At 29.9% G+C, this 22992-nt stretch overlaps 7 protein-coding genes across 10 annotated transcripts; 3 read left to right on the forward strand and 4 right to left on the reverse strand.

Moving 5' to 3' along the window:
- Positions 1-91: 91 nt before the first annotated feature.
- Positions 92-4850, reverse strand: Bma-div-1 (DNA polymerase alpha subunit B family protein; the record flags this gene model as incomplete). Of its 2 annotated transcripts, XM_043077351.1 has the most annotated exons (14): positions 92-253; positions 367-502; positions 962-1125; positions 1397-1511; positions 1839-1951; positions 2021-2139; positions 2417-2541; positions 2765-2901; positions 3154-3245; positions 3466-3671; positions 3806-3940; positions 4131-4189; positions 4396-4520; positions 4736-4850. In XM_043077351.1, 14 exons carry the CDS (start codon positions 4848-4850, stop codon positions 92-94), a joined length of 1803 nt encoding a protein of 600 aa, XP_042933285.1. The 2 variants fall into 2 exon arrangements, with proteins under 2 accessions (XP_042933285.1, XP_001893716.2); XM_001893681.2 differs by lacking the exons at positions 2417-2541; positions 2765-2901; positions 3154-3245; ... (3 more) ...; positions 4396-4520; positions 4736-4850 and having other exon boundaries at positions 2021-2152.
- Positions 4851-6229: 1379 nt separating this feature from the next.
- Positions 6230-8278, reverse strand: Bma-epg-9 (MGC80090 protein, putative; the record flags this gene model as incomplete). The annotated part of the gene is made up of 7 exons (XM_001893682.2): positions 6230-6309; positions 6475-6669; positions 6964-7076; positions 7298-7461; positions 7671-7754; positions 7971-8048; positions 8249-8278. The coding sequence occupies 7 exons, from the start codon at positions 8276-8278 to the stop codon at positions 6230-6232; spliced, it is 744 nt and encodes a 247-aa protein (XP_001893717.2).
- Positions 8279-8919: 641 nt separating this feature from the next.
- Positions 8920-11678, forward strand: Bm9216 (Uncharacterized protein; the record flags this gene model as incomplete). Of its 2 annotated transcripts, XM_001893683.2 has the most annotated exons (8): positions 8920-9021; positions 9399-9464; positions 9695-9793; positions 9964-10070; positions 10333-10522; positions 10643-10762; positions 10960-11115; positions 11637-11678. In XM_001893683.2, the coding sequence occupies 8 exons, from the start codon at positions 8920-8922 to the stop codon at positions 11676-11678; spliced, it is 882 nt and encodes a 293-aa protein (XP_001893718.2). The 2 variants fall into 2 exon arrangements, with proteins under 2 accessions (XP_001893718.2, XP_042933286.1); XM_043077352.1 differs by lacking the exon at positions 9695-9793.
- Positions 11679-13275: 1597 nt separating this feature from the next.
- Positions 13276-14475, forward strand: Bma-grl-15 (Ground-like domain containing protein; the record flags this gene model as incomplete). The annotated part of the gene is made up of 2 exons (XM_001893684.1): positions 13276-13551; positions 14272-14475. 2 exons carry the CDS (start codon positions 13276-13278, stop codon positions 14473-14475), a joined length of 480 nt encoding a protein of 159 aa, XP_001893719.1.
- Positions 14476-15657: 1182 nt separating this feature from the next.
- Bma-snap-29 lies at positions 15658-17731 on the reverse strand (the record flags this gene model as incomplete). Of its 2 annotated transcripts, XM_001893685.2 has the most annotated exons (7): positions 15658-15691; positions 15831-15901; positions 16022-16164; positions 16244-16433; positions 16797-16958; positions 17046-17221; positions 17680-17731. In XM_001893685.2, the coding sequence occupies 7 exons, from the start codon at positions 17729-17731 to the stop codon at positions 15658-15660; spliced, it is 828 nt and encodes a 275-aa protein (XP_001893720.2). The 2 variants fall into 2 exon arrangements, with proteins under 2 accessions (XP_001893720.2, XP_042933287.1); XM_043077353.1 differs by lacking the exon at positions 17680-17731 and having other exon boundaries at positions 17046-17126.
- Positions 17732-18726: 995 nt separating this feature from the next.
- Bm9217 (Uncharacterized protein) lies at positions 18727-20219 on the reverse strand (the record flags this gene model as incomplete). Its single annotated transcript, XM_001893686.2, has 5 exons — positions 18727-18929; positions 19005-19076; positions 19373-19482; positions 19809-19924; positions 20166-20219. The coding sequence occupies 5 exons, from the start codon at positions 20217-20219 to the stop codon at positions 18727-18729; spliced, it is 555 nt and encodes a 184-aa protein (XP_001893721.1).
- A 1249-nt stretch (positions 20220-21468) lies between these two features.
- Bm9218 (Single-strand binding protein family protein) lies at positions 21469-22831 on the forward strand (the record flags this gene model as incomplete). The annotated part of the gene is made up of 5 exons (XM_001893687.2): positions 21469-21534; positions 21806-21945; positions 22137-22240; positions 22415-22507; positions 22638-22831. 5 exons carry the CDS (start codon positions 21469-21471, stop codon positions 22829-22831), a joined length of 597 nt encoding a protein of 198 aa, XP_001893722.1.
- Positions 22832-22992: the final 161 nt, after the last annotated feature.

A 22992-nucleotide genomic window follows, 5' to 3' on the forward strand; every position in this document is an offset into this window, starting at 1 on the left:
TATTCGTAATATCTGGCAACTTTTGAAAACATAGTAGTAAAAGAAGAAAATAAAATATAGCACAGATTTCATATGTGTTTGTGGTATTATTTCACAATTGCACAATTTGTACTTCGCAGAAGTCAGCAACTGATGTTTGCGAATTCTCTTTTGTAAGATCAATCTGTTTGAGATCAATTTTTAATTTCATAAATGTACCACTGCTTCCACGTACTAATGCATTGGTATTCACAAATACTGAACCGGCAACTACCTTCAAAACGAACTTTTGAGGCAGATTCCAACTGCTCATCAAGATGTAAATTTAACATGTCAGCATGGAATAGCTAATTTACATTAATATATGCAAAACTATTAAGAAAGTACCTTAACGGTAGGTGCAAGTACCGACGGCATAATAGTGACGTGAGGTATTGCAGAAAGTGATGTGCGTTCAATAGCTTGACGAAGTCGGTAGGTAATATCATGAGCTGCAGGATACAATGGATACAAAGAACGCTGCCTGCAAAGATCGTTCATTAGAACATGTATGCAGGAATCTGTTTTCAATGTAAAAGAAATTTGGAAGAAACTTTAAAAAAAGTAGTAAACGAATTCAAATGCATTATTCATACAATGAATTTTCGATTATAAGACTTGACTTATTTTGATAACACTCCCACTCATAACTGGCACCCATCAAGGGCAAGTGTCTACAGAAATAAAATCAGGCGAAGAAATTCTTAAATTGGAAGTGATGGTTAATATCGTAAACTATTCTCCTAAATTAGCGTTTGGCATCATTCTTCAATCTATAAAAAGATACCAGTATTTCATAAAAAAGGACTTTTGTTGTACCATAAAAAAATGCGATAATTTGGAGCTGGACTTTTACTCAAACCTAGAAACTTTGAAGATTAACGAAAGTCAACTGCAGAAAACATTTTCAGTTGATCTTATAAATACATCCAATTATTAATACCTGAACAAATCTCGAACAAGTCGAGACATTCGATCATGGTCTTCACAACTATCTGAATGACCTATTTCATCTCTTCCTAAATGCTGGATGATTTCCGACGCTGTTACAGCAAATTCAATACCAGCAATCCGAACGATGGCAGGATCCGGTAAAAGTAGTATATTCTGTAGACAATGATATTGCATTTGGGGAGGTAATGTAGAAGAAATCAGATTCAATAATTACAAATTACACCACTTCATGTTTGGATCCCTATGGTCCATTTTCTTCTTCAAAAACTCTCTCATGTGAACAGCTTGGCAAATTTTTTCCTCGAAATTACACCACTAAAGATTGGTCAATGTATATTAATGTGCAGTAATGAATGGTGAATGAAAGAATCTTGAATTGTATAAAAGAAATCAAAGAAACTGCTTGATGCATTAAAATCGTAACCTTGCTTAATTGCTGCTTTCGTTGTTTAAGTGAACGAAACGGTGGAGTAGGAAATGACGGTCGTATTGCGGCATCTTTTTTTCCATTTGGAACTATTAACACTTGAATATCAGTTCTAAAAAAAAAATATATTAATAAACGCAACTGGATGTAAGGAAAACTAGTGTTTCATTCTAAAATGCCTTTAACGTCTGATTAATATCCCAACAGAATAAATGTTTTACTTCAAATTATTATCCTCCATAATCTAAAAAATTACGCCTCATTCTTTTCGTATGTAAAGCAGTGTCTAATTCCGCTGTAAACCAAAAAATATGATACTTCCTAAATTTTGATTTACGAAAGAACAATCTTTTTCACTCCTTATAATTTGTAAGCAAGACAATCTTCTTTATATAGAATATTAGTTACACATCGTCTTGTGCTTCTGTAAATAACAAACCCTAATAAGACTTCATCAATTTTTGCAAGAAGCATATTCATAAGATCCTCGTATGTATAACAACACTGAGGTGACTTTACCACTGGACTTGTTCGGTCAATGAATGGACCAATCTGAAGTTCTACAATTACTATAACTATCAAAAGCGCATAGAATTATTAAATAATGGAAAAGTGATTAACCAAAATTAGAATATTAGGTCGCTCCTTCTTCACTAATTCCATTAGATCGCAGAGCTGTTCATAAGAGAGAGTTTTAGAAGAAGTAAATGGTCCACAGGCACACCAAACATGAAGCAGATCTGAAAAAACCATATTCACATCCCTAATTTATATTCTTTCTGCGATACATGTCTTGTAAATTCTACTTGTTGAAGTTAAAAGTATATCGAAACAATTTTTTGTTTTTTAAAAGTATATCGAAACTTTAATCATCAAGTCGAAAAGTACTGACTTCGTGTAAATCGATTTCGCAAAACTAATTCAATGACAGATCAATGAAATTAGCATAACAGTAGTAATTAGTTGCTAACTGTTTCCACAGAATTGTCTTGACAATAAATAATAGCAAGATCTTACCAATGTTTGATTGCTTATTAAGAGATGCAATCGATGGTTCTTTGGGTTCGAAAATTTCATCCGGGAAAAAATTATCACCAACAAAAGCTCCATGAAGTGAAACAATCCGTAATAGAAGAAAATAACTAACAATTAAATGAACAAGAAAAGTATAGAGTTGATAATGAAATAAAATAAATTTATCCCACAACTAATCTAATTCAGAATTATCATAAACGACAATACATGTTTGGTTATGTATCCCATTTACTGCTAAACTTCTTTTTCACTGATAATCCACTAAATATAGGATGGATAAAATATGAAAAACGAAAAAAAAAAAAAAAGCGAATTACCTTCCCAGAGAACAATGAATAAGCTTTAAGATTGCTCAGATCAAGGTTTATAACAGCAGCATTTTGATCAATGCATTGCAATGAACAATTTGAGGCATCTAATGGATCTTCTGTAGTATTCACGATGAATCCCGAATATATGTTTCGTATCTGCAAATAAATTTCTTCAGTGTTTTTTTACGAAAATTTTTGTATTTGTAAAAAATGACACTGGCTACACTTAAAATCAAAATATTTTATTGAATAAAATTTACCATGTAAAAGAAAAAGTATATATCTCGAATATATATGTTGGCCTGAATTTAACACAACAGTGTAGAAGAAAATTTAGAAATGATACAGCATAAATAAAATTCTACATTTATTCTAAAACAGTTCAATTCCGAGAAGAAAAGGACATACTAATGATAATGAATCTATTTGTTCATCGTCAATTAATGTTGCGTTTTCTTCTTTGATTATATCGCACAAACTCTGTACTCGTGTAACAAGTGCTTAAATTAGGTCAGTGTACTAGTAAAGATCCACAAAACATTATGGATTCTTTTCTTTCAGAACAAAATATATGAAAAGGTTCACTTAACTTACTCCACTTAGCTTAACCACAACGCTTGAAATGCAGTTACATGCTAATATTCCTATAAACTAAATCAGTTCACCAAATCATTAGATAATGCCGCACTAAGAAATTATCAAAAAATTTCCTCTATTCACCTTCAACTTGCTCCAAATCTTTCTCTGCACCATATTGTAACAAATTTTTGTAATCATCAGTGTAGAGCTTTTCCACAACAACTTTACATTCATTGCTATCTTTAGTTCTATTATTTATTTTTGCAGTGAAATTTTTGCCTACGAATTCTACGACAACTTTGCCCGAATTTTTCCGATTCTGGTATGCAGCATCAGATACGGATTTCCTGAAACGAATTTTTCCGATTCTGATATACAGCTAGTCGAAATAAACAATTTGTTGATCTTAATACTAAATATTATTTACAATAATCCAGTCAACAAAGTTTTAAACACAAAATTAAGAAAATAATGCTCCAACCTGATTGGTGTAAAAGCCAAATATTTTTTAGGCAAAGTGAAAACATCGTTCGAAAAGTTTACAATCGTACTACAACTGTCAGCTATACTACTCTCATCAAGCCATGAATTTTTATTATGTTGGTTAAATGCAATTCTGAAATTAGATATAAAGAAAACCAACCACACAGTACTAACTCTTTACCTTAAACAGATATTTGATTAATCAGGATGAATTTCTAGGATATATAAAGAAGTACAATGCAGCATAATGTTTATCTAATTTTTTCTGATACGACAACATACCAAAAAATGAAGCTATCATAAAAATGATGAATAAAAATTACTTCATGTTAGAGATATTGAACGACTCATTCTTGAAATTTTGAACAGCTCTTTGAAGAATCTATAAATAAGATCAAAGTTAAATTATAAAAACTTTAAATCTGTCGGGAATAAAGATAAAGAGGACAACATCGAAAATTTTGCACCAAAACTTTTGTCTTTATTAACACCCTTCATCTACTCTTTTTAAATTCATATTATATGCATCAGAAATTTATTAAAAATTTGCTGTTATATGTTGTATTAATTAAATTTTATAACAATTACCAGCTGTTCAAAATTATCCAATATCGAAAGATTCACATGTGTCTCCTTTTGATTGGTAGCAAATGCGATTAATTCACTTATAAAATCTTCACCATTTTTGCAATACTGTTTGGAGAGATCATTTGCTTCAAATAGAAACACTAATCCCAACAAATTAATTCAAAATTTAATCCCTACTGTTTTACCTTTAGCTGTAATGCCATTTATATACAAGCACATTTCTTTTAAATTCAGAATCTTATGACGCCGCACATGCTTTCGACGTATGATAAATATTAAAGATGGAATATCACATCGATATATCACAAATGTACCATGCGTAAAATGACAGAAAATGGACCTTTGGCGACAAATACCCCATCAGGATCATCTTCAAATGTGTACATAAAGTCTGCCAGTTGTTCACTCAGCCAATTCGCCGTCATACACCCATATGATTCAGCTATATCATCCATGACGTTGTAAAATTATATGAAATCCTTCCAAACCTGGAATCTACTTCTAAAAATCACTCCTAAACCTAAGCTTAAGTTCTTCCGTGACCCCAAACTCGCAAAAAGTTAACCCTTATCCAAACCCACCATTATATACCTACTTCTTCCCAACCCTTTTTCTCCACTCCCTGTCCCACCTGTCACCATAACCATGATCTTCACCGTTTTTTAACTTAAAATTATCCGAGAATCTAAAAGTTTGCGAAATCGCTTAAAATAGTATAACTCCGTAAAAACATCCTAAAATTTATTTTTATATAATACATAACAAACTGTTTACATAATACGCAAAAACAAAAATTTGTAAAATTGGATTGTTTCAAAAGCAATTATACATGAACAGCTAAACCACAGTGCAACGTGTTTACGAGCAATAGCGGCGACAAAACGAAGGACTTTATACAAAACTCTATACTTCGAAACAAAAAAAAAAAGCTTCAAATTAATTTACAAAAACATACAGACATACAGTAGACAACATGAAAAGCAAATATCCTATTTAACATATACCAAATGTACCTAACTGTGAGGTAAGTGAGATATAATATTAGTCATATATATATGTATATATAGACCAACATGTGATTCGTTAATTGCTGGCGAGAAAACGAAAACACAACACAAAATCCCATTTTGGTTATGTACAAAAATATAGCAGTATAAATCATGAATAGATTTTCCAATTCAAAAACTACCTGAACGCAAAAAGTGCTGCAAGTTCATGTCCAAGGATGTCTCCGATTTATGCGACTATGATGACAGCAAGAAATCAAATTTTGAAAAGAAATTTCATCCTACAGAAAATAGTATCTCCAAAAACGGTATTTACAAAGATAAAAATGATATTTACAAAGACAAAGAAGGATGAAATATGATACTACGAGAAACCAGTGCACCGAGCTAAAGCACATACATGAAATGTCATAAGTTCATGTCCAAGGATTCATCAAACTTGTTATTGAGCGTAAATATAAAGCACATTTCAAGTGTATAAATGAATCCCTGAAGAATGGTAAGAATTCACTCATAATAAAATGGAGCTTGGCGAAAAACTACACAGTTAATTAGATTTCCGCTTTGCCAAGTGATAATACAACAAATTCAACTTTGGCAAACAAAAAAAAGAAAAGCAAACATATGTAGAGACACAAAAACAAAAAAAAGCTAGCAGCTTTTAAACCTGAAACAAAAAGTAGTTATTTACAATGAGTACAAAAAAGTCATGGAAAATGCGAGTAAATTGATGTACAATGTCAGAAGTAAAAACAGTAAAATCTTAGGAACTATTTACAGAAATTAAAAGGACAATGAAATATTAGCGAATCGCGCAATGTTTCTATTTACGACAAGAATGTATCTCTCAACATTTTTTTGACCGCAGATGCACCAATTGTCATCAAGGTGCTTTCCGTATTTTGACCTATAACTAACAGTCATTATAATACTTCACACTGCACTACCAATGAACATTAGCAAGAAAGTATTGGTCGGTTTCAATATCTAAAATAAAAGATCCGCACAAGATGATACAAAAATTTACGACCACGAATCTTTAATGATTGAGCACTGAAAAATGATTACATACCCGAATCGAGTGGATGTTTGACTACTCTAAAAAGATACGGCTGACATTCAAGAAAACTTGTATCAAAAATACTCGTCACTTCTGAACGTGCAGGCATTTGTGGCATGTATTGAGGTCGACTAATCAGTGAGCATGCTTTCAGCACAATCTCTGATACCGAATCCGCTACCTCTTCTCGCATTCGTTCCCAATACTCTAAAAAATCGTTTTAAGTGCGAAGTTATACAGGGATTTATTAAGACTGGAAGAAGTGCCTCTACCACTTCATATCATTTACAAAAAGAACAGGAATGCTCTGAAATTTATAATATAAAAAGATCAGAAAAGTGTAAACTCTGTTAGTAAAGATCACATCATGAAATTCAATGTTTGATTCTCACTTGCTTTTATAGCATCTAAAAACACTTAACTAGAGATTTTAATAGTAATGATGACAAGACGTAAACCTAAGATTAATCGAATTACAATGAAAAGGTATTATGGAGTCACCTCGTTCTTTGATTCTAACTACACCGAGTTGCATCTGCCATATTTCCCATGGGATTTCGTAATCTGATAACGGCCATGACCGTTTCTTTTTTTGATAGAATTCTAAATCAATCCTGAAATAGGTGTCATGTTAAAAGCATAAATAAAACTTCATAAAATAAGTTTTCAAGAACAATCTGGAAGCATACATTTTATTAAGTCTTGAAGCTACCAGTGTCGTTCATAAGTACTTTTATCTATATTCAAAATCCTAAAGTGGATTTCTCGGCATTGTTCAATGTCGCAAAAAAAAAAAAAAATCGTAGTTTAATTTTCAGAAAAAACTATAGCCAACTTAGCATTCAGAAGTGGAGTCCCATAATGAGTGGGCAGTGATACTGGTGGTGGAGAATAGAAACGAGGCGCAGCAACACTTTCAATGGAATGCCAAATACACTGCACGAAAGAATCAATTTCCTCATGCAAGCATGAAACCAGTTTTGGACTATTTACACGTACCTAAAAGTTTCAACCATCAACTTTAAGGAAGCCTTAATTATATAGAAAAATATATGAAAATGAGGGATCAAATAATTATTTATATGATGCAGTATTTTACTTTCGCAATAGCATTCCCATCATAAACAGTTTACACATGAAGCTGTTATTAAATAAATTAAAAAAAATTCCATCTGTTCATGTCTATCTAAAAATGAAATCAAACTTACATAGCTTAAATTCAAAGTGCTACAATCCACTTCCTCAACACCAATAGACCCGAGTTGAAAGTTTATTTCACTAGTATAATGCATCTGTAAAAAAAGTGACTGCTGAGCTTTTATCTTTCAACGTCTATCACCTTTGGAAATCAGAGAAATTATTCACAAAAGTTGTTTATTGAAAATGAACATCACTGTTTTCATTTCTGCAAAGAAAAAGCTAATGGGTCTTGGATATATCATCTTCGATTAAACCGCATTTGTGAAAAAAGAGAATACACAACTACTTTTCAAAGAAACAGAAATTACTTTAGGCACGCTCCTGTGCAAAAGAATAGTGTGGAAGACTGTTGAGACTGCATCTCGTACCTGATGTTCATCAACAGTCTAAAAAGGTATTAAACAAGCAAGTTAGATAAACAATTCCTAGGTAAATAAATAAACAATTACTAGGTAAATAAATATATTATATTTTCCTTCTTCTTCTCTAAATATTTACATAATATATTTAGCAAAATATGAAAAAAAAGGAGTCTTCTCAGAAAGCATAATGTGTTGTAAAAGTACACAGAGAAAAAACGACTTACTAACTGGAACTGATGATTGCGTGCATTCATACGAGAATCTGAAAAATGACAAAAATGAAATGAATAAAAGTTTTATTGGTGATGTTAAACATTAGCTAATAAGAGTAAATGAAGTTAAATTTCAAACATAAAATTTTGTATCTGTATATCTGTTTCATATGCCATAATAACCCACAGAAATTCAACATTTTCTTTATATTCAAAGTTTCTTCCGTAATATATTCCATATAAGACAATACATTACTAAGACAAGGAACTAAACCTCAAACAGCTATGAAAGCGAAAAAAAAGTAGGATGAATAGAAGCCAACGAGGAAAAGTCACACTCGCACGTAATGCTTAACATGAAATGAAAGTATGCTACACTGATTGTCGCTTTACGACATAACTTTGCTTCATCCACGGGAAATATATTAGAGAGAAAAAACTAATATGGGAATTAACGTGGTAAAGTTATTTTGAATGCGACGTGATTTGATGTGATGCATCACGTAGCAGTATTCTTTTTTTTTGCATATTCATAAAATTTAGTATAAAATGGGTAGGAAAGGTTGTTAATATGATCAGTTAACTGTTCCATTGCAATTGTCAGGGTGATTTATAGTAGAGCATTAAAAGTATCCTAAACATAAAACATTCGCTATTGATTATTGAAAAAAAAAAGAAAAAGGATGAAAGAAAGAGCTATGCTGAAGAAGAAAGTAGGCAACGGTGATTTACTGCAGAGCTCCGCGAAGTATTTCGATGATTATCATTGCAAAACAACCGAATGGGTTAGATACATCATATATTCATCTTGCAACTTTCATTTAAGCATAACTGTGTTAATTAATCGGATCGATTAAATAAGTTTATTCCACCTACATACATCACACATTTAATTTCTAAATAAATTGATTAAATGAAATTTAGGAACTGTATGAAACAAACATTATGACCCGTATTTTGAGTAATTAAGAAGACACTCAACTACTCTACAAATAGTTCAGTTGTGGCACTTTCATTGAGGACAACAACTCTTTTATGACCGTTTTACTATTTGATTATTAACACTATTTAAACTATTTCAATTTAACAAAGAACTAATTCTTTATTTATCCTTAATGCAATTCGAAACTAATTTCAATGAAGAGAAAATGATAAGTTTTAGAATGTTAAACAAATGAAGACAAAGACAAATATGGAAGAAGTGAAACAAGTTATTACTGCTTTAAAGGTTTCATTCTGAATATTCAAAATATTTACTAAAAGGAAAGAAAAAGGAAAAAAAAGCAATAAATGGACAAAAATTTAAGCTTTCAATTTTTTGAGAAAAATAAAAGGAAAAAAAAAACCTTTAGAAAATTAGATGTTTTCAAATTTTTTTCAAACATTTATTCCAGTTTTTAAAAATCGTATTTTTCAAGTGTGAAACAATTTTTCATTTTTATTTCTTTTTTTTTAAAGAACAAATTGATGGAAAGGCATTTAATGTCGAAGAAGATTGCAGAATTGGAAAAAATTCTGCAAAAAATCAATAATGCCACAAATGAAGTTATAATTGAGGTGTTATTTTCTGTCACATTTTTTCTTTTGACGATTGATAAATTAAAAAACATTTCATTAAATGAAGGAATACATCATATATGAATGATTGAAAGATTAAAATGGTTAAAAATGAATTAATCCAAATCTAATAATCAATATTATCAACTTATGTTATGCATAATTTGCAGATGAATAATCGAGTGGATGATTTAAATCGAGATTGGCAAGAACGATTACGAAATGAAAATGTAAAATGGGAAAATGATATTCATACATCAAGCAAATATTGCGATAAGTGCGTTTGGCTTTTTTTTAAAGCCATTTTATTATTAATTTGATATAAGATACAATCATTTGGATGCATACATAAGATATTTCTTGAATAGATATTTTATAATTTTTAAATTATAAATTTTGCTTCTGTCAAAATTTTAAATTGAAATTTTCAATAGAATATGGTAACACTTTAGACTGGTTAGCCAGCACAAATAATAGCATAAGAAATGTCTGAAACGTTAAATTTAACAAAAAAAAAAAAAGACTTTGCGCAATTTCAGTAGACCAATAGAAACTCGAAATTTACAAGATATTAACAAAGTGATATGGCGAACGGAACGACGTCTTATTGAGTTAACCGATCGTCTAGCACCAATTCAAAAAATGGAGCAAAAATTGGAAAAAATTATTGAAGTATTGAAAAATGCTCCATGTTATCATCAGTCAACGTCCATTACTACGGATAACTTGGTTGGTTGGCTTATATTGTAATTTCATAATTAGATAAGATTAAGAGCTGAGCTAATGCACTACGTTTCATCGATATTTCTATTCGTTGATAATAAAGTGTAAAATATTAAAAAGTTTTAGCATATCTCAGAGAGTGAAAGTGTTAATACAGCAAGGACAGCACAAAATATGCAAGAGGAAAGTGTTACAAAAGCTCCCAACTTCTATGGAGTTGTTGAAATCGCTGCAAATTATTCTATGGTTATTGGCTATTTCATTTTAAAATGAAAATTTTTGTTCAGAACTGGGAGGTATTACATGAGAATCAAAGGTAATCAGAAATTCATGGGCATATGTAGAAAATATAAATTGAACATTTTGAAAAATTTGGTCATGTAATGTATACTTCTATATCTGAACCATTATAATTCATAATCAAAATGGTATAATCAATTAAGTGTCTTCGAAATCTGGAACGAGCCATCAAATCCTTGGAATCAATGAAGCAAATGTCAGCATTATTTGGTGTTTCTGTTGATGGAATATCAAGCGTTTCAGATGTTAACCATACTGCAAACGTACTTAAACAATTTGTTAACAAATTGAAAATTTCGGTAATTCTACAAAATTTTAACCTCATTTTGTTCAAATATTTGAATTAATTTGGACTTATGCACTAAAATTTTCAATTTCAGTAATTAAATTCTGTTCGCAAAATTTGTCAAACTTAAGAGAGAAAGATGTAATTGAATATTAATTTTAAAAACATTATATATTTTGCTCGTATGCATTAGATAGAAATGATGCAAAGAACGGTGCAGGAAATATCAAATACATAGTTTCGCAGGAATTTATTGGAATTATCAAAAAAAAAAAAAATGAATGCCAAATTGATAAGAAATGAATAGATGTAATTTAGTGGAAAGTACAATATAGTCTTAAAATTTGTATGAAATAGCAAACCTATGGATAGTAACTACTACGATAGGACGAAAAGTTCATCTCAGTGAATGTTTAACCCTTTCATGTTAATAGTAAGTGACACTCTGGATTGTTACAAAGGTATTTAATATTTAATGTCCTGAAAAATATATTTCACGTATATATAGATATCATAATGATATAATTCTTACAGCTGCAGAAACGTAATTTGCGAAGTGATAATGTTTTGTTTTGATTGATATGTGACAAATGAAACTCTCCCTCTCTCTCATATATGTTTATATTTTCACTTGATCATTATCATTTATCTATTGTAACATCAAATTTGTTAAAAAAAATAAAAAAATAAAACAATAAAGTTTTAAAAAAGTTGTCAAACTTATCGAATGTTGTAGTATAAATTAAAATTTTTCAATCAAAAAACTTTTTAACGTTCAAATTTATCATATGGATGAACAAAAAATTTTAATGGAGAAAATGAGTGTTTATAATTAAGATCGCTAAAAGTATTAATGATTGAAAATTTTTACTTTAAGGTTCTTAGTAAAAAATTAACTTAATATGTTTCCAACAAATTAGCTTCTTATCAATTCTAATAAATGCAAAAAGAAATAATATGTTGACTGGAAGATGAAAAAAGGAGTATGAATTTTTTTATAGTTTGCCAAGTGAATTATTTCAAAAACAAAATAGTTTCGTGTGAAAAAATCGCACATGTATATATAATTGAAATCGTTAATTCTTAGATTAAAAAGGAAAAAAGTCATTCAATATATTTTTTTCTAAAAAGTAAAAAAAAATTAAGAAATAACACAATATTGCAATAGCAATGATTAAAAAATATTATGGATGAAATGTCATTTTTTTCTTCTCGAAAATGATGATGTAACTGCCACAATTATTTCCTTTTTTCTTTTTTTTTTGAAATTTCTATTCTTTCTTTTTTTGGTTTTTTATAACTGTTGAAAGATAAATATATGTCGTAAGATGCGATTTATGACCTACAAAAGTATGTGCTATAATCCAAGATAATAGTTCTCCATTTTAGTTCCTTTAAACTTCTTCTTTCATATCTTTTATCCACCAATTTTATTCCATCTATGAACAAATTTTTTTCTTATATTGGAAATAATTTTTAATTTCACATTGATATATGTATGTATTAATGATGGTAGCAATAACAACAATAACAATAAATAATAATAATAATAAAAGTGAACGAATTCATTTAATAACTTTGTAATCTATAATTTTTGTATAACTAAATCTCACAAATCTTTTTGATTTTTTTATGCTAGTATTCATTTTAAAACTGATTAAAAAATTAGACACATTGCAAAAAAAAGAAAGTAAAAATCACAAAATATTTTTAGACAGAATCAGTTTACATCTTTTGTTTATTTTTGGCAAAACCTGAATAGTTGTTAAACCAAGAATTATTTAATTTAAAGTCTCAAAATACTGAATATAAGCTTGAATTTCAATCCATTCAGCTAATAAGTTTAACCTTTTAATGACCATTTTTGCAACTTATGCAATAGTTTTTAAAAAAGAGTAAAAAACTTTTTAAATGTGTATACTTTGTAGCATTTGAAGAAAGTTAACGAAGCGTACGTAAGGAACTTTCTTATAGACAAGTTTAGGTAGCTTGTCCTTTTAAATAAACTTGAAGAATATGGCATTTTAGATAAGCTTAGAAAACATAGTGATTAAGTAGGCATGTTTTAAATTTTGTATGACTTAACTTTTTAAAAGAATGAAAGAAAATAATTATAATAATGTTTCGTTAATCTGCAACTGTTTAAAAGTACATAATTTTATTGAATTTCAGGATGAGCCACGATGATGGTTATTACATTTCCAAGAGATCACTCCTTCTAATCATATTCGTTCTAAATTTATCATCTTTTAATGCCACAGACAGTGATAATATGAGATGTAAATGCATATCAGAATCAAAATCAAAATGTAAATTGACATGTTTGGATGGAACAAATAAAACTGACACGAATCACAACATAGAAAGACGAGAAATAGATTATGAGGAAGTTGAAATTATCGATGAACGAAAATGCAATAGCAAAAGTTTGCAAAATATAATGTTACAGGTGAGTAATTCTCTTATCATATCATTTTTATAGAAAGGAAGAAAATGATTTAAACTCTCTAATAGTTGATAATTTCAAAATTGTCGCATTCTTTTACATTTATATAATATTTGCATTTTGGAATTAGAAAGGGAAAAGATTTGGAAATATCCTTGTGTTATAACAAGAAATCGATTAACGATTAACAATTAATAATTAACAGTTAACAGTTAACGATTAACAAACAGTTCTTACTATAAAATATCTTTATTGCTTTACTACTAATGCACCTTTATTGTCTTAAATATCCTAACACTCTTTTGTCTGTTCTAAAAAGAATTTAATTTATTTCTCATTAATTACTAATCCTTTTTTATTATAGTTTTTCACTAAAAATAATTCATTCAATGTTTTTTTTTAAATCAAATTTGTTTGCTTACTTCTAAGTTAGACTTAATTTAAAATAAAGGAAAATGAATTTTTTGATTGCACCAATACGTTATGTTATGAAAATGATTAAAGAATTGGTAAGAAAAGAGTAATAATTATAAAACAATAATTTTGCTGTAAACAGTATTATTTGTATTCTAAATGAGTGACATTTAATAGAAATTAATTAATTCCATAAGAACAATGCATTATTTAAATTAGTTAATATGTAACGAAAATTTCGGCATACTAATTAATAATTGAGATAAACTAAATTTTGATATGATTTTAACAATTCTACAAATTACTCAGAATATGGCTGGACAAACAGCAAAACAAGCAAAAACAAAAATAATGCGAGCAGCCGAAGCACTTCTTGGCGGTTATTTCAACGTTATTTGCGCTTCTGGTGATTTCTCTTACATTACAACAACTAGCCTTTATTGTTTACAATCTTTGGGTAATATCAATTGTTATGCATTTCTTACAGGAAATACTCGCCCAAGACTGAAGTAAAAAGATTACAAAAAAACTAAAATTTATTAATTATTGTGGAAGAGATGTCAACATCAGCTTCATTTTTCATTCCTTTCTATTATATTTTTTAATTTATATTCTCACTAATTTTGTTTAATAATCATTAATCAGCAAAGAATAATTCGAAATGGAAAAAACAGTTATGTAACGAGTATGAATGAGAAGGACTTTATTGCTTGAATATTGTTGGTAATAACTGAACAAAGAGATTACACTTGTTTCAAACTTATTATCAGTCAACCGGGATGATGCACAGGAAACTCTTCTCTGATAAGTTATTTCTTATCATCATTATGTCCATTTTAATTCACTGAAAGTTTTGTGATTGACATGTTGATGATAACAAATATTGATCAGGGAAGACTGCCAACAGCTGCAATTATTTCAGCCTTATGCAAATTGATTCTATCTACCGTATCAAAAGGGAAATGTATTATGAAGATAGGAATGTATAGATAATCCTATTTTGTTAATCATATCCAATTTATAGTACTGGTGAAATGCAATAAAGTTTCATCCGATGTAGGCCAAAAGATTTTATGCAAAAGAATGGATTACCAGGGAAAATGTTACAGACATCATTTGAATCACTTGAATATAAATAATGGAAAAAGATTTACCATTAAGTATTTTTAAAAGAATAATCCGGAATACGGGGCAATGGAAGTTCTAAGGTAGAGGAGATATGTGGCAAAATGATAAGTTCAATGCCAATATTACTATTAATTTTTTTAAGAAAGAAAAGATTATTGAGTGTCACGAAATGTAGAGATGGAAGCAGAGAAAGAGAAACAGGGAGAGCAAGAAATATTTTAATATAAACTGTCATCACAAGAATCAAAAGGATGCGTACTAAGGATACCAGTAGTAAACATACCTTATAAGTTAAAAAGCAATATTTTATAAATGTCTTACTTCGAAATATCAATAAAAGCGTCATTTCATCCAATAATTTACAATTACATTTTTTTTTTTTTTTTTTTTTTGACGAAAAGATAGTTTATGCTATGAATTTTAATGCTTTTCGTCAATATAATTTAGTAACATAAATTACAACTGTATTCTATTTCAGATACATGAGAAAGACATTAAAGCAAAAAGATTATAGAAATAAGCAGAGAAGGATGATATCTGCATCGACTATGCGCAGCTGTTCCGATATTAGAAAGCACTTTTGACTGCACTATATACAATTCTGAAAACATAATGCTTAAAATAATTCCAAATATAACAACAGCTTCTTATGCTTGAAATTGCATCGGTTGACTCATATACTCGTTCTGATTCTAATTTCAATTTAAGAAATTAAAAGAGAAACAATTACAATTGTTCACCTCTTTTTGCTAACTGAAGGTAATGAAGGCTTCATTTCCTCTTTATCCGCTGAACCAAGTAATTTTTTCATCTGAAAAAGTATGAAATATCAAGTACATCAAGTTTAAGTAAACAAATTTCAACCATATTATAGATATCTCAGATAAAACGGAAGATCTAATATGAATTAAACATTATGCAAAGTACACACTTGCTTATCTTGATCTTTGACGCGTGCATTAGTACGTTCAGCTTTAACTTGAATTCTATCTAACATTTCATTCTGCGAATCAACTTCCTCGCCAATAGCTTTGCCAAGCATACGTAATCGAGCCAATTGAGAACTCATTGAATCTAAACCCATCTTATATTTTAAAACATTATTAAAATTATATGGGACTGTTAGAACAAGAATGAATAAATGTTTTACTACCAAGATTAGAATCAATTTCATTATCCATCGCCTCCCAGCGTGTTCCTTTGATTACAGCCCGTGAACTCTCGCTTAATGTTGGACCCGATATACATACGGCACCTCCAGCACAACTTGAACCTGCTTTAGAAACATTACTTAATTTATCCACAGTATTTCCAAGCACTGAATCCGATTTCGACGGAGCCATCTGCAACCATATTATACATATATATAAACTTGTGTACACACATATATGATATATAAAATTAATATGCATTACTAATTACCATGAATCATCAATCAATTGATAAACTATGTATTAGATAAAAACCGAATTCAAAAACAACGACAATAGTAATAATAACAATAATTAATGACAATAATTCATAACAAAATAATCCACAGTAATAATAATAATAAATAATAACGATTAATAATAGTAATAATAATAAAATAATAAAAACAAAAAAATTTTAATGTAAAAAGGAAAAAGAAATCATCGTTTTAAATATTTTTATTCATTGCTGGCCTTTCGCCCAATTACAAGTTTCGAAAAGTAATGAAACCTTACAGATGACTCCTCTTTTGGCGCACGAGAAAATTTATTTCTGAAGAAACCGCCGAAGACAGATTTCAAACTGTTAAGGTTACGCTGAGTCATTTTCGTTGTTCTATCAATATCATCGAGATTCTTTTCCGTATGTTCTAGCTTCTCCCTTTGCGTTAACAAGTCCTAAAGCAAAATCATTTATACAACATATAAAAAAGGGGGTCCAGTCGCATATTTTTCCAAAATAAAAAATGGCAATCAAATCAATACTTGTGCAGTTGCTATGCCAATTTGTTCACTTTGTTCTAAATTCTTCCTTGATCGCTCTGTGCTATCTAACGATTCCTGCATGTAGCGTTCCAGCTCTTGTTCATAAAAATTAACATCATCTTCTATACTGTTACCACTATTGTTAGAATTTACCGTTGTATAACTTTTCACCGGTCCTACAATCATATAAATTTTAATTCAAATTATGAAATATGTTTAGTTTTTTTTTTCTTTTTTCTTTTTTTTTTTTTTTTTTTTACAAAAATCCATTAGAGACATTTTAACAATTTCACCAACTGAACGTAAGATTTGAAAACACTGCACTTTTAAAAAGATTCTTTCTACATATAAGTCTTTGTAAATAATTACAATATTTGTAGCATATGCCACCGGAACTACGCATTAATTGGATATAAACAATTGTGTTTTGCAGACGAGGAAAAATCAATAAAAAATGAATAAAATTTGTTAGCACTCAAAAAATAAACGATGTGATTGTATCACAGTTTACTAAGGATGAACAGATACTATTCTTCAGGAATATTTCAAAAATTCCCATCCCCAAATTATTAAAAAATTTATCAAAAAAAAATTTGACGAATATGAATACGCACTGAAACTAATCTCCATTTACCTTTATAAATATTGGGATTTACATAATTATCGTCAAATGGATTTGATGACATCGAATTAAACAACCAATGACGTTGAACAATAATCTGGAAAGATTAATTTTTAACACTGTGACTTTTTACAACTTTTCTCGACGTTTCATTTCCATTTAAAGATTTAAAAAATGTAAAATTATCTAACTGCTCATACACAACCAAGCTACTGGATGATACAGCCAAAATCTACACTTCAATGTTTATTTGTGATACATCGTTCGTTACGTATAGCATCTGCATTTATTCACCAACAATCATTCAACATCATTCATTCAAGTAACAAAGAAAAATGGCAGCACCAAACAGCTTTTACGTTCCAACTAAAGTTTCGCCATTCTATTAATTATTGATACCCGTCTACACAATGACATTCAACAATATATATATATATATATATATATATATATATATATATATATATGAACATAGCGATTACTTGTCTTCCTCAGCATATTCCTTCTTCTACCACCAAAAAAGTGGCAATTGAAAAGATTTACAGCAAAAGGTATCACAGCTCTCGCAATATACTTGCTACAAACCATTTCAAGTTTTCGACTGTAGTCCTTGACCGAAGTCTACCAAAGAATTTTTATATCAATGAATGGTATCCTGAGAAACTAAGCAATACTTTGTTTATATTATTTGTGCCAAATCATGCTTACAAAACATCCTGACTTAGAGCCAACAACAATTTGCGAAAAGATGAATGCGTGTTTGCCATAAATTTATTCATTTACATTTCATTACACTATCCATTACTACCCCATCACCAGTTATTTAGTGATTATTCTCCATTTCCATTACGGTTCAAAATTCAACTCAATTTACCACATTTAAGATATGAAAATTAAATTTGAAATATAGCTCGTAAAATTTCTTCGCAACAATCAAAGACGACCTTTTATTCTAATTTTATTTGGGAAAAATATTTCTCGCACATACACAGGCGTCGGAAATTTTGGAAACTCAGTCAAAAAACATAGATAAACACAAACAATGACGAATTAACATGTTTATTTTTTCTCATTCTGTTCTAAATCCTCTTCGGCTGATAAGTCTACATCTTCAAATTGTTCGTTTTCACTAACAGCAGATGCAGCAGAACTGCTTTCTACTGATATGCGAGATGCCATTATAGTTCCACTAGAACCTTGCGTTCCATCCGCTGCAACTCTCGGGAAAGTCGCTAAGCGACCGAAAACGAACAAATGCGAACCTAAATTATGCGAAGTAAAATAAAATTTTTATATTTCCGCGGCAATAATAATTTCAATCCACCGTTAAACTTTACCTTCATCGACATTTGCCCTGCAATATGCAAGCGAAGTTCGTGTTCCTAAACGCACTCGGAAATCATAATGACCTATAAAATATTTGAATGTATTGAAACACAAACCTTGATAATAGTACACATATCCTAAAAAATCAGTTTATTATTCCTGATGACATCATCACTTATGCAAAACAAAACTATCAGTCAACATGGCAATAACTTTATTATATCTACATCTTATTCCTACAAAAATACGAAAGTAACCAGCAACAATGGAATCATCGGTAACGATCAGAACAAGTACTCCAACCAATTTGAACAAATTTTTTCCTAAATCTTGATTATTTCGCAATAAAACCGATAAAATATTATATAATAAATAATACCTCCAAATGAATTTGACGTGATTCGAACAACGCCAAATTTTCCCCCATTTCTAGTTGTCCCATAAAATGGTTTACTTGTTACTGTCCCACTAAGGCAAACTCGATTAACGCTACAATATATTTATATTTTTACAGACAAAGAATAAAGCACAGTCCAAAATGAATAGGGAAATAACTACAGAATCAATTACATACTGATCTACCAACTCAATAATTGTGCGGTTAATCAATTCATAAGTAAAACTAAGTCGTCATAAAAACAGATGACTAGTTAAATAGTTAATCAATCAAGTATCAGCTGATTAAGTAACCAAAAGATTTTTAATTTGACTGAAACCCTTAAAAATTTAAGAAACAAATAATGTTAACGAATTAAATAAAAATATCTGCAAGATCACAGTGCAAAGTAATGCTCGAATTGTACAGGATACCTTACTTCCTGCGACTGACCGCCTGGGTCAATAGCTCATTAGGTCTCTCTGACGATGAATAAGTGCTTGTATCTGTGGGCTGTTGTAGATTGGCTTCTGCTGCAAACAATCGTCTGGAAAGCTTAAAAAAAATATCTTTCAGTTGCCTTTAAAAAATAAATCACGTATAAACACTATGAATCTATTTATTGATTTTAATTTAACTATCAAATCGATAAATAACATCTTAAAACAAGCTTGCCATACAAAAACATTCATATCTAGTAATTAAGTATTCAAAGAAAGATTCCTTTCAAAAACCATTTATGGAAATATAAAATTTATGGAAATGTAAAAGTTTATGTAATCGAAGAAACCAAAACCTGCTGAACTAAGGACACTCCTGGAGTATATCTTGACAATACTTCACGGAGCATTTCTTCAGAAAATCTCCCTATAATTATATATTACGTGTGCATGTATTTTTGAGAATATTCTATGGCCGAGATCGGGAATTGCACTCACATCTCCTTCCTTCTTCTGATTATAAGAAAACCCCTCAACGAATAGGACAGCAACTATATGGCCTAAAGAGCCTAGAGCCTGAAGAAACCACGACCTCCCACCAGGCCAGCCCAAACACGCCCTCAAGCCCAGCATTTTAGGAGAGTTCAGAAAAATAATGGTCTGTACCACCATGTACAAGGAACTCGTCTCGCTGTATCACTACGGGTATATTCGGCCAACTCTAAACTGAAGTTAACTCCCCTAATTTTAGGGAGTTCAGTTCTTTTTTCTATCGTTTTGTAGTATTTTGTACACTTTTCTCGTTTATTATCAGTCTCTATTAACTCATCAGAAACAATACTCTTTCCACTTACACTCTCAATCTATGTTCTATCTGTGACCGTTATACTACCTCCCATAACTTAACATATTTCCGTATTACTTTTAAGTTACTTATACTGTAGTTAATTGTTTTATTTGTAATTAGTTCTTTCTTATGTATCTATAGTTATTTTTAATTGTGATCTAAAGTATTATGACTGTTTATTTGTTATTATGTATTGATTTGTTATCTGTTTTTTAACTGTTTTAGTTTAATTTTTAAAGTTTGTAATTTGTTATTAGAGGATATGAAACATTTGTGTTTGTTTTTTTCAATCCATTTTTGTCTTTTATTTTTTTTTTCTATGTTTATTTTATTTGGTTTCTTGGATTATTCTTGTATTTTTTTTTCTTTTTTTTTTTTTTGATTCTTTTGATTTTGTCCTTTATTACGAGTATTTTCATTTTAGGACTTGTTTGTATTTTTGAGTTCATAGTAGTTTTTTTTTTTTCTGATGCCATATGAAACATATGCTATGTTGATTCGATTATCATCAGTTATATCGTCCATCTTTTCCTAAAAGATATTCCTACACAATCTAATGTTTATACAACCGTCTACCATATATATCAGATTGGTATTAATAGTTTGGGTGGTTGCTTTGTAGCACATTGCACATTTTGTTTGGAATGTAAAATGGATGTATCTGAAATATATCATTTGCATTCTTCTGATGCTTTCTAAATTATATGGATGGTTTACAAGAGAATTGTAGTTGGGAATGTAAGTGAACACTTACATTCCCAACTACGGATGTAAAATTCATATCACTGATAAATACTGAATATTCCAGGAAAATGCTTCAATTATTAGGTCGAGTATTAGTACGAGGGCCTATTATACAACGAGCCCAATTGCTACAAGTATGATTTTTTTCTTTACACTAAGTAAGGTATTTTATTAGGGAATCTTAATTGATGTTAGTGCAGAAGGAGTCGTTGTGATCTTAGTAATTTAAATATTAAGATGCAGTTATTAACTTAGTTGCCAATTATCATCATGATTCCATTGTCGATTTATTTCAAACGTTGAATTAAATTGAATTTTGATTGAAAACTATGGTAAAATTCTTGTAAACTACGTGTTGATCATATTTGTGACAGAATAAATGACCCTTTGATTTCTTTTTTTCAGCATGTTGGAAGAGGTTTGGCTACGCAAGGTCAGAAGGTGGTTGAGGAAATCAGTGATGATGGTGCCAATTTCCCTGCAGATGCTGAAGATTTTGCAGGAATAGAAGCTGATGCAGACTCCAGGACGCGTTATAATTTTGAGTAGGGCATTTGACTTTTTTTATTATTCCAAAATGCTTTATGAATAAGAAAGTAAGATTTATGAATAAGGAAATTTCGGAATATAAGGGATCAAGAATTTCTTTTTTTTTCATAGTTTTTAAAATTTGACATTACTTTCAGTACATTTTTTCTCCATTAGTTATTCTTTTTCATAATATATGTTTTTATAGTGAGAACCATATCGAAGTGACTGGTGTTGTTCGGGGACCACCGAGAGTATATACAATGCCAACCGGTCGACAATATGCCATTGTAAAGCTATCAACAACAAGTGGTATGTTGTTGATTTGTGTGATTTGATTATTATTATTTATTAATATTAAAAGAAAAAATTAAAATTCTTAATTTATTAGAAAAAAAAAAGGAAAACAAAAAACTTAAACCCAGAGAATTTTTTGTTTCGAATTTATGATTATGATTGTCAAGTATGTGCAAGATTTTGTTGAAGTTGATCGTCGAGGTTCTGGACGATTTGTCTCTTTTGTCGATGTTTTTGCGCCTAATAATATAGTCGACTATATCAAGGATCACGTTCGTGAAGGTATACTGTCTTGATTGTTTTTGAGTTACCTTCTTTCTTTGTTCGACAATAATTGTTTTAACGTGTCAGATTACTTAGCAGACATGTATTATAATTTTATGTTTCTATTAAAATCTCGGATATGCTTCAGGAATACAAGTATACGTGAGCGGTCAGCTTAGGAGTAGACTGCGAACAGATGAAGATGGACGATCATTCCAGGATGTACGAGTTCAAGCTAGTGGACTTTTCAAAATCGTTGATCCAAAACACATCATAGAAAAGAATAGTTCAACTGGGAAGGATGCCAGTAAAGTGAATTCAGGAGCAGAGCAAACATCATAAAATGTCTTTGATATGTGGTCACTGCATAAGTTCTTTTTTGCTTTTTTATTCTGTGTCTCTTGTGAACATTTTTATTACTTGTGAACATGTTTATCACTTTCCTGTATGTAATCTATTTACTTTCTAAAACAATAAAAGAAATTCTAGAGTTTCGTTTCCAG

The sequence above is a fragment of the Brugia malayi genome (assembly GCF_000002995.4).
Source record: "Brugia malayi strain FR3 genome assembly, contig: Bm_v4_Chr1_scaffold_001, whole genome shotgun sequence".
In the NCBI taxonomy this organism is placed as follows: Eukaryota; Metazoa; Nematoda; class Chromadorea; order Rhabditida; family Onchocercidae; genus Brugia; species Brugia malayi.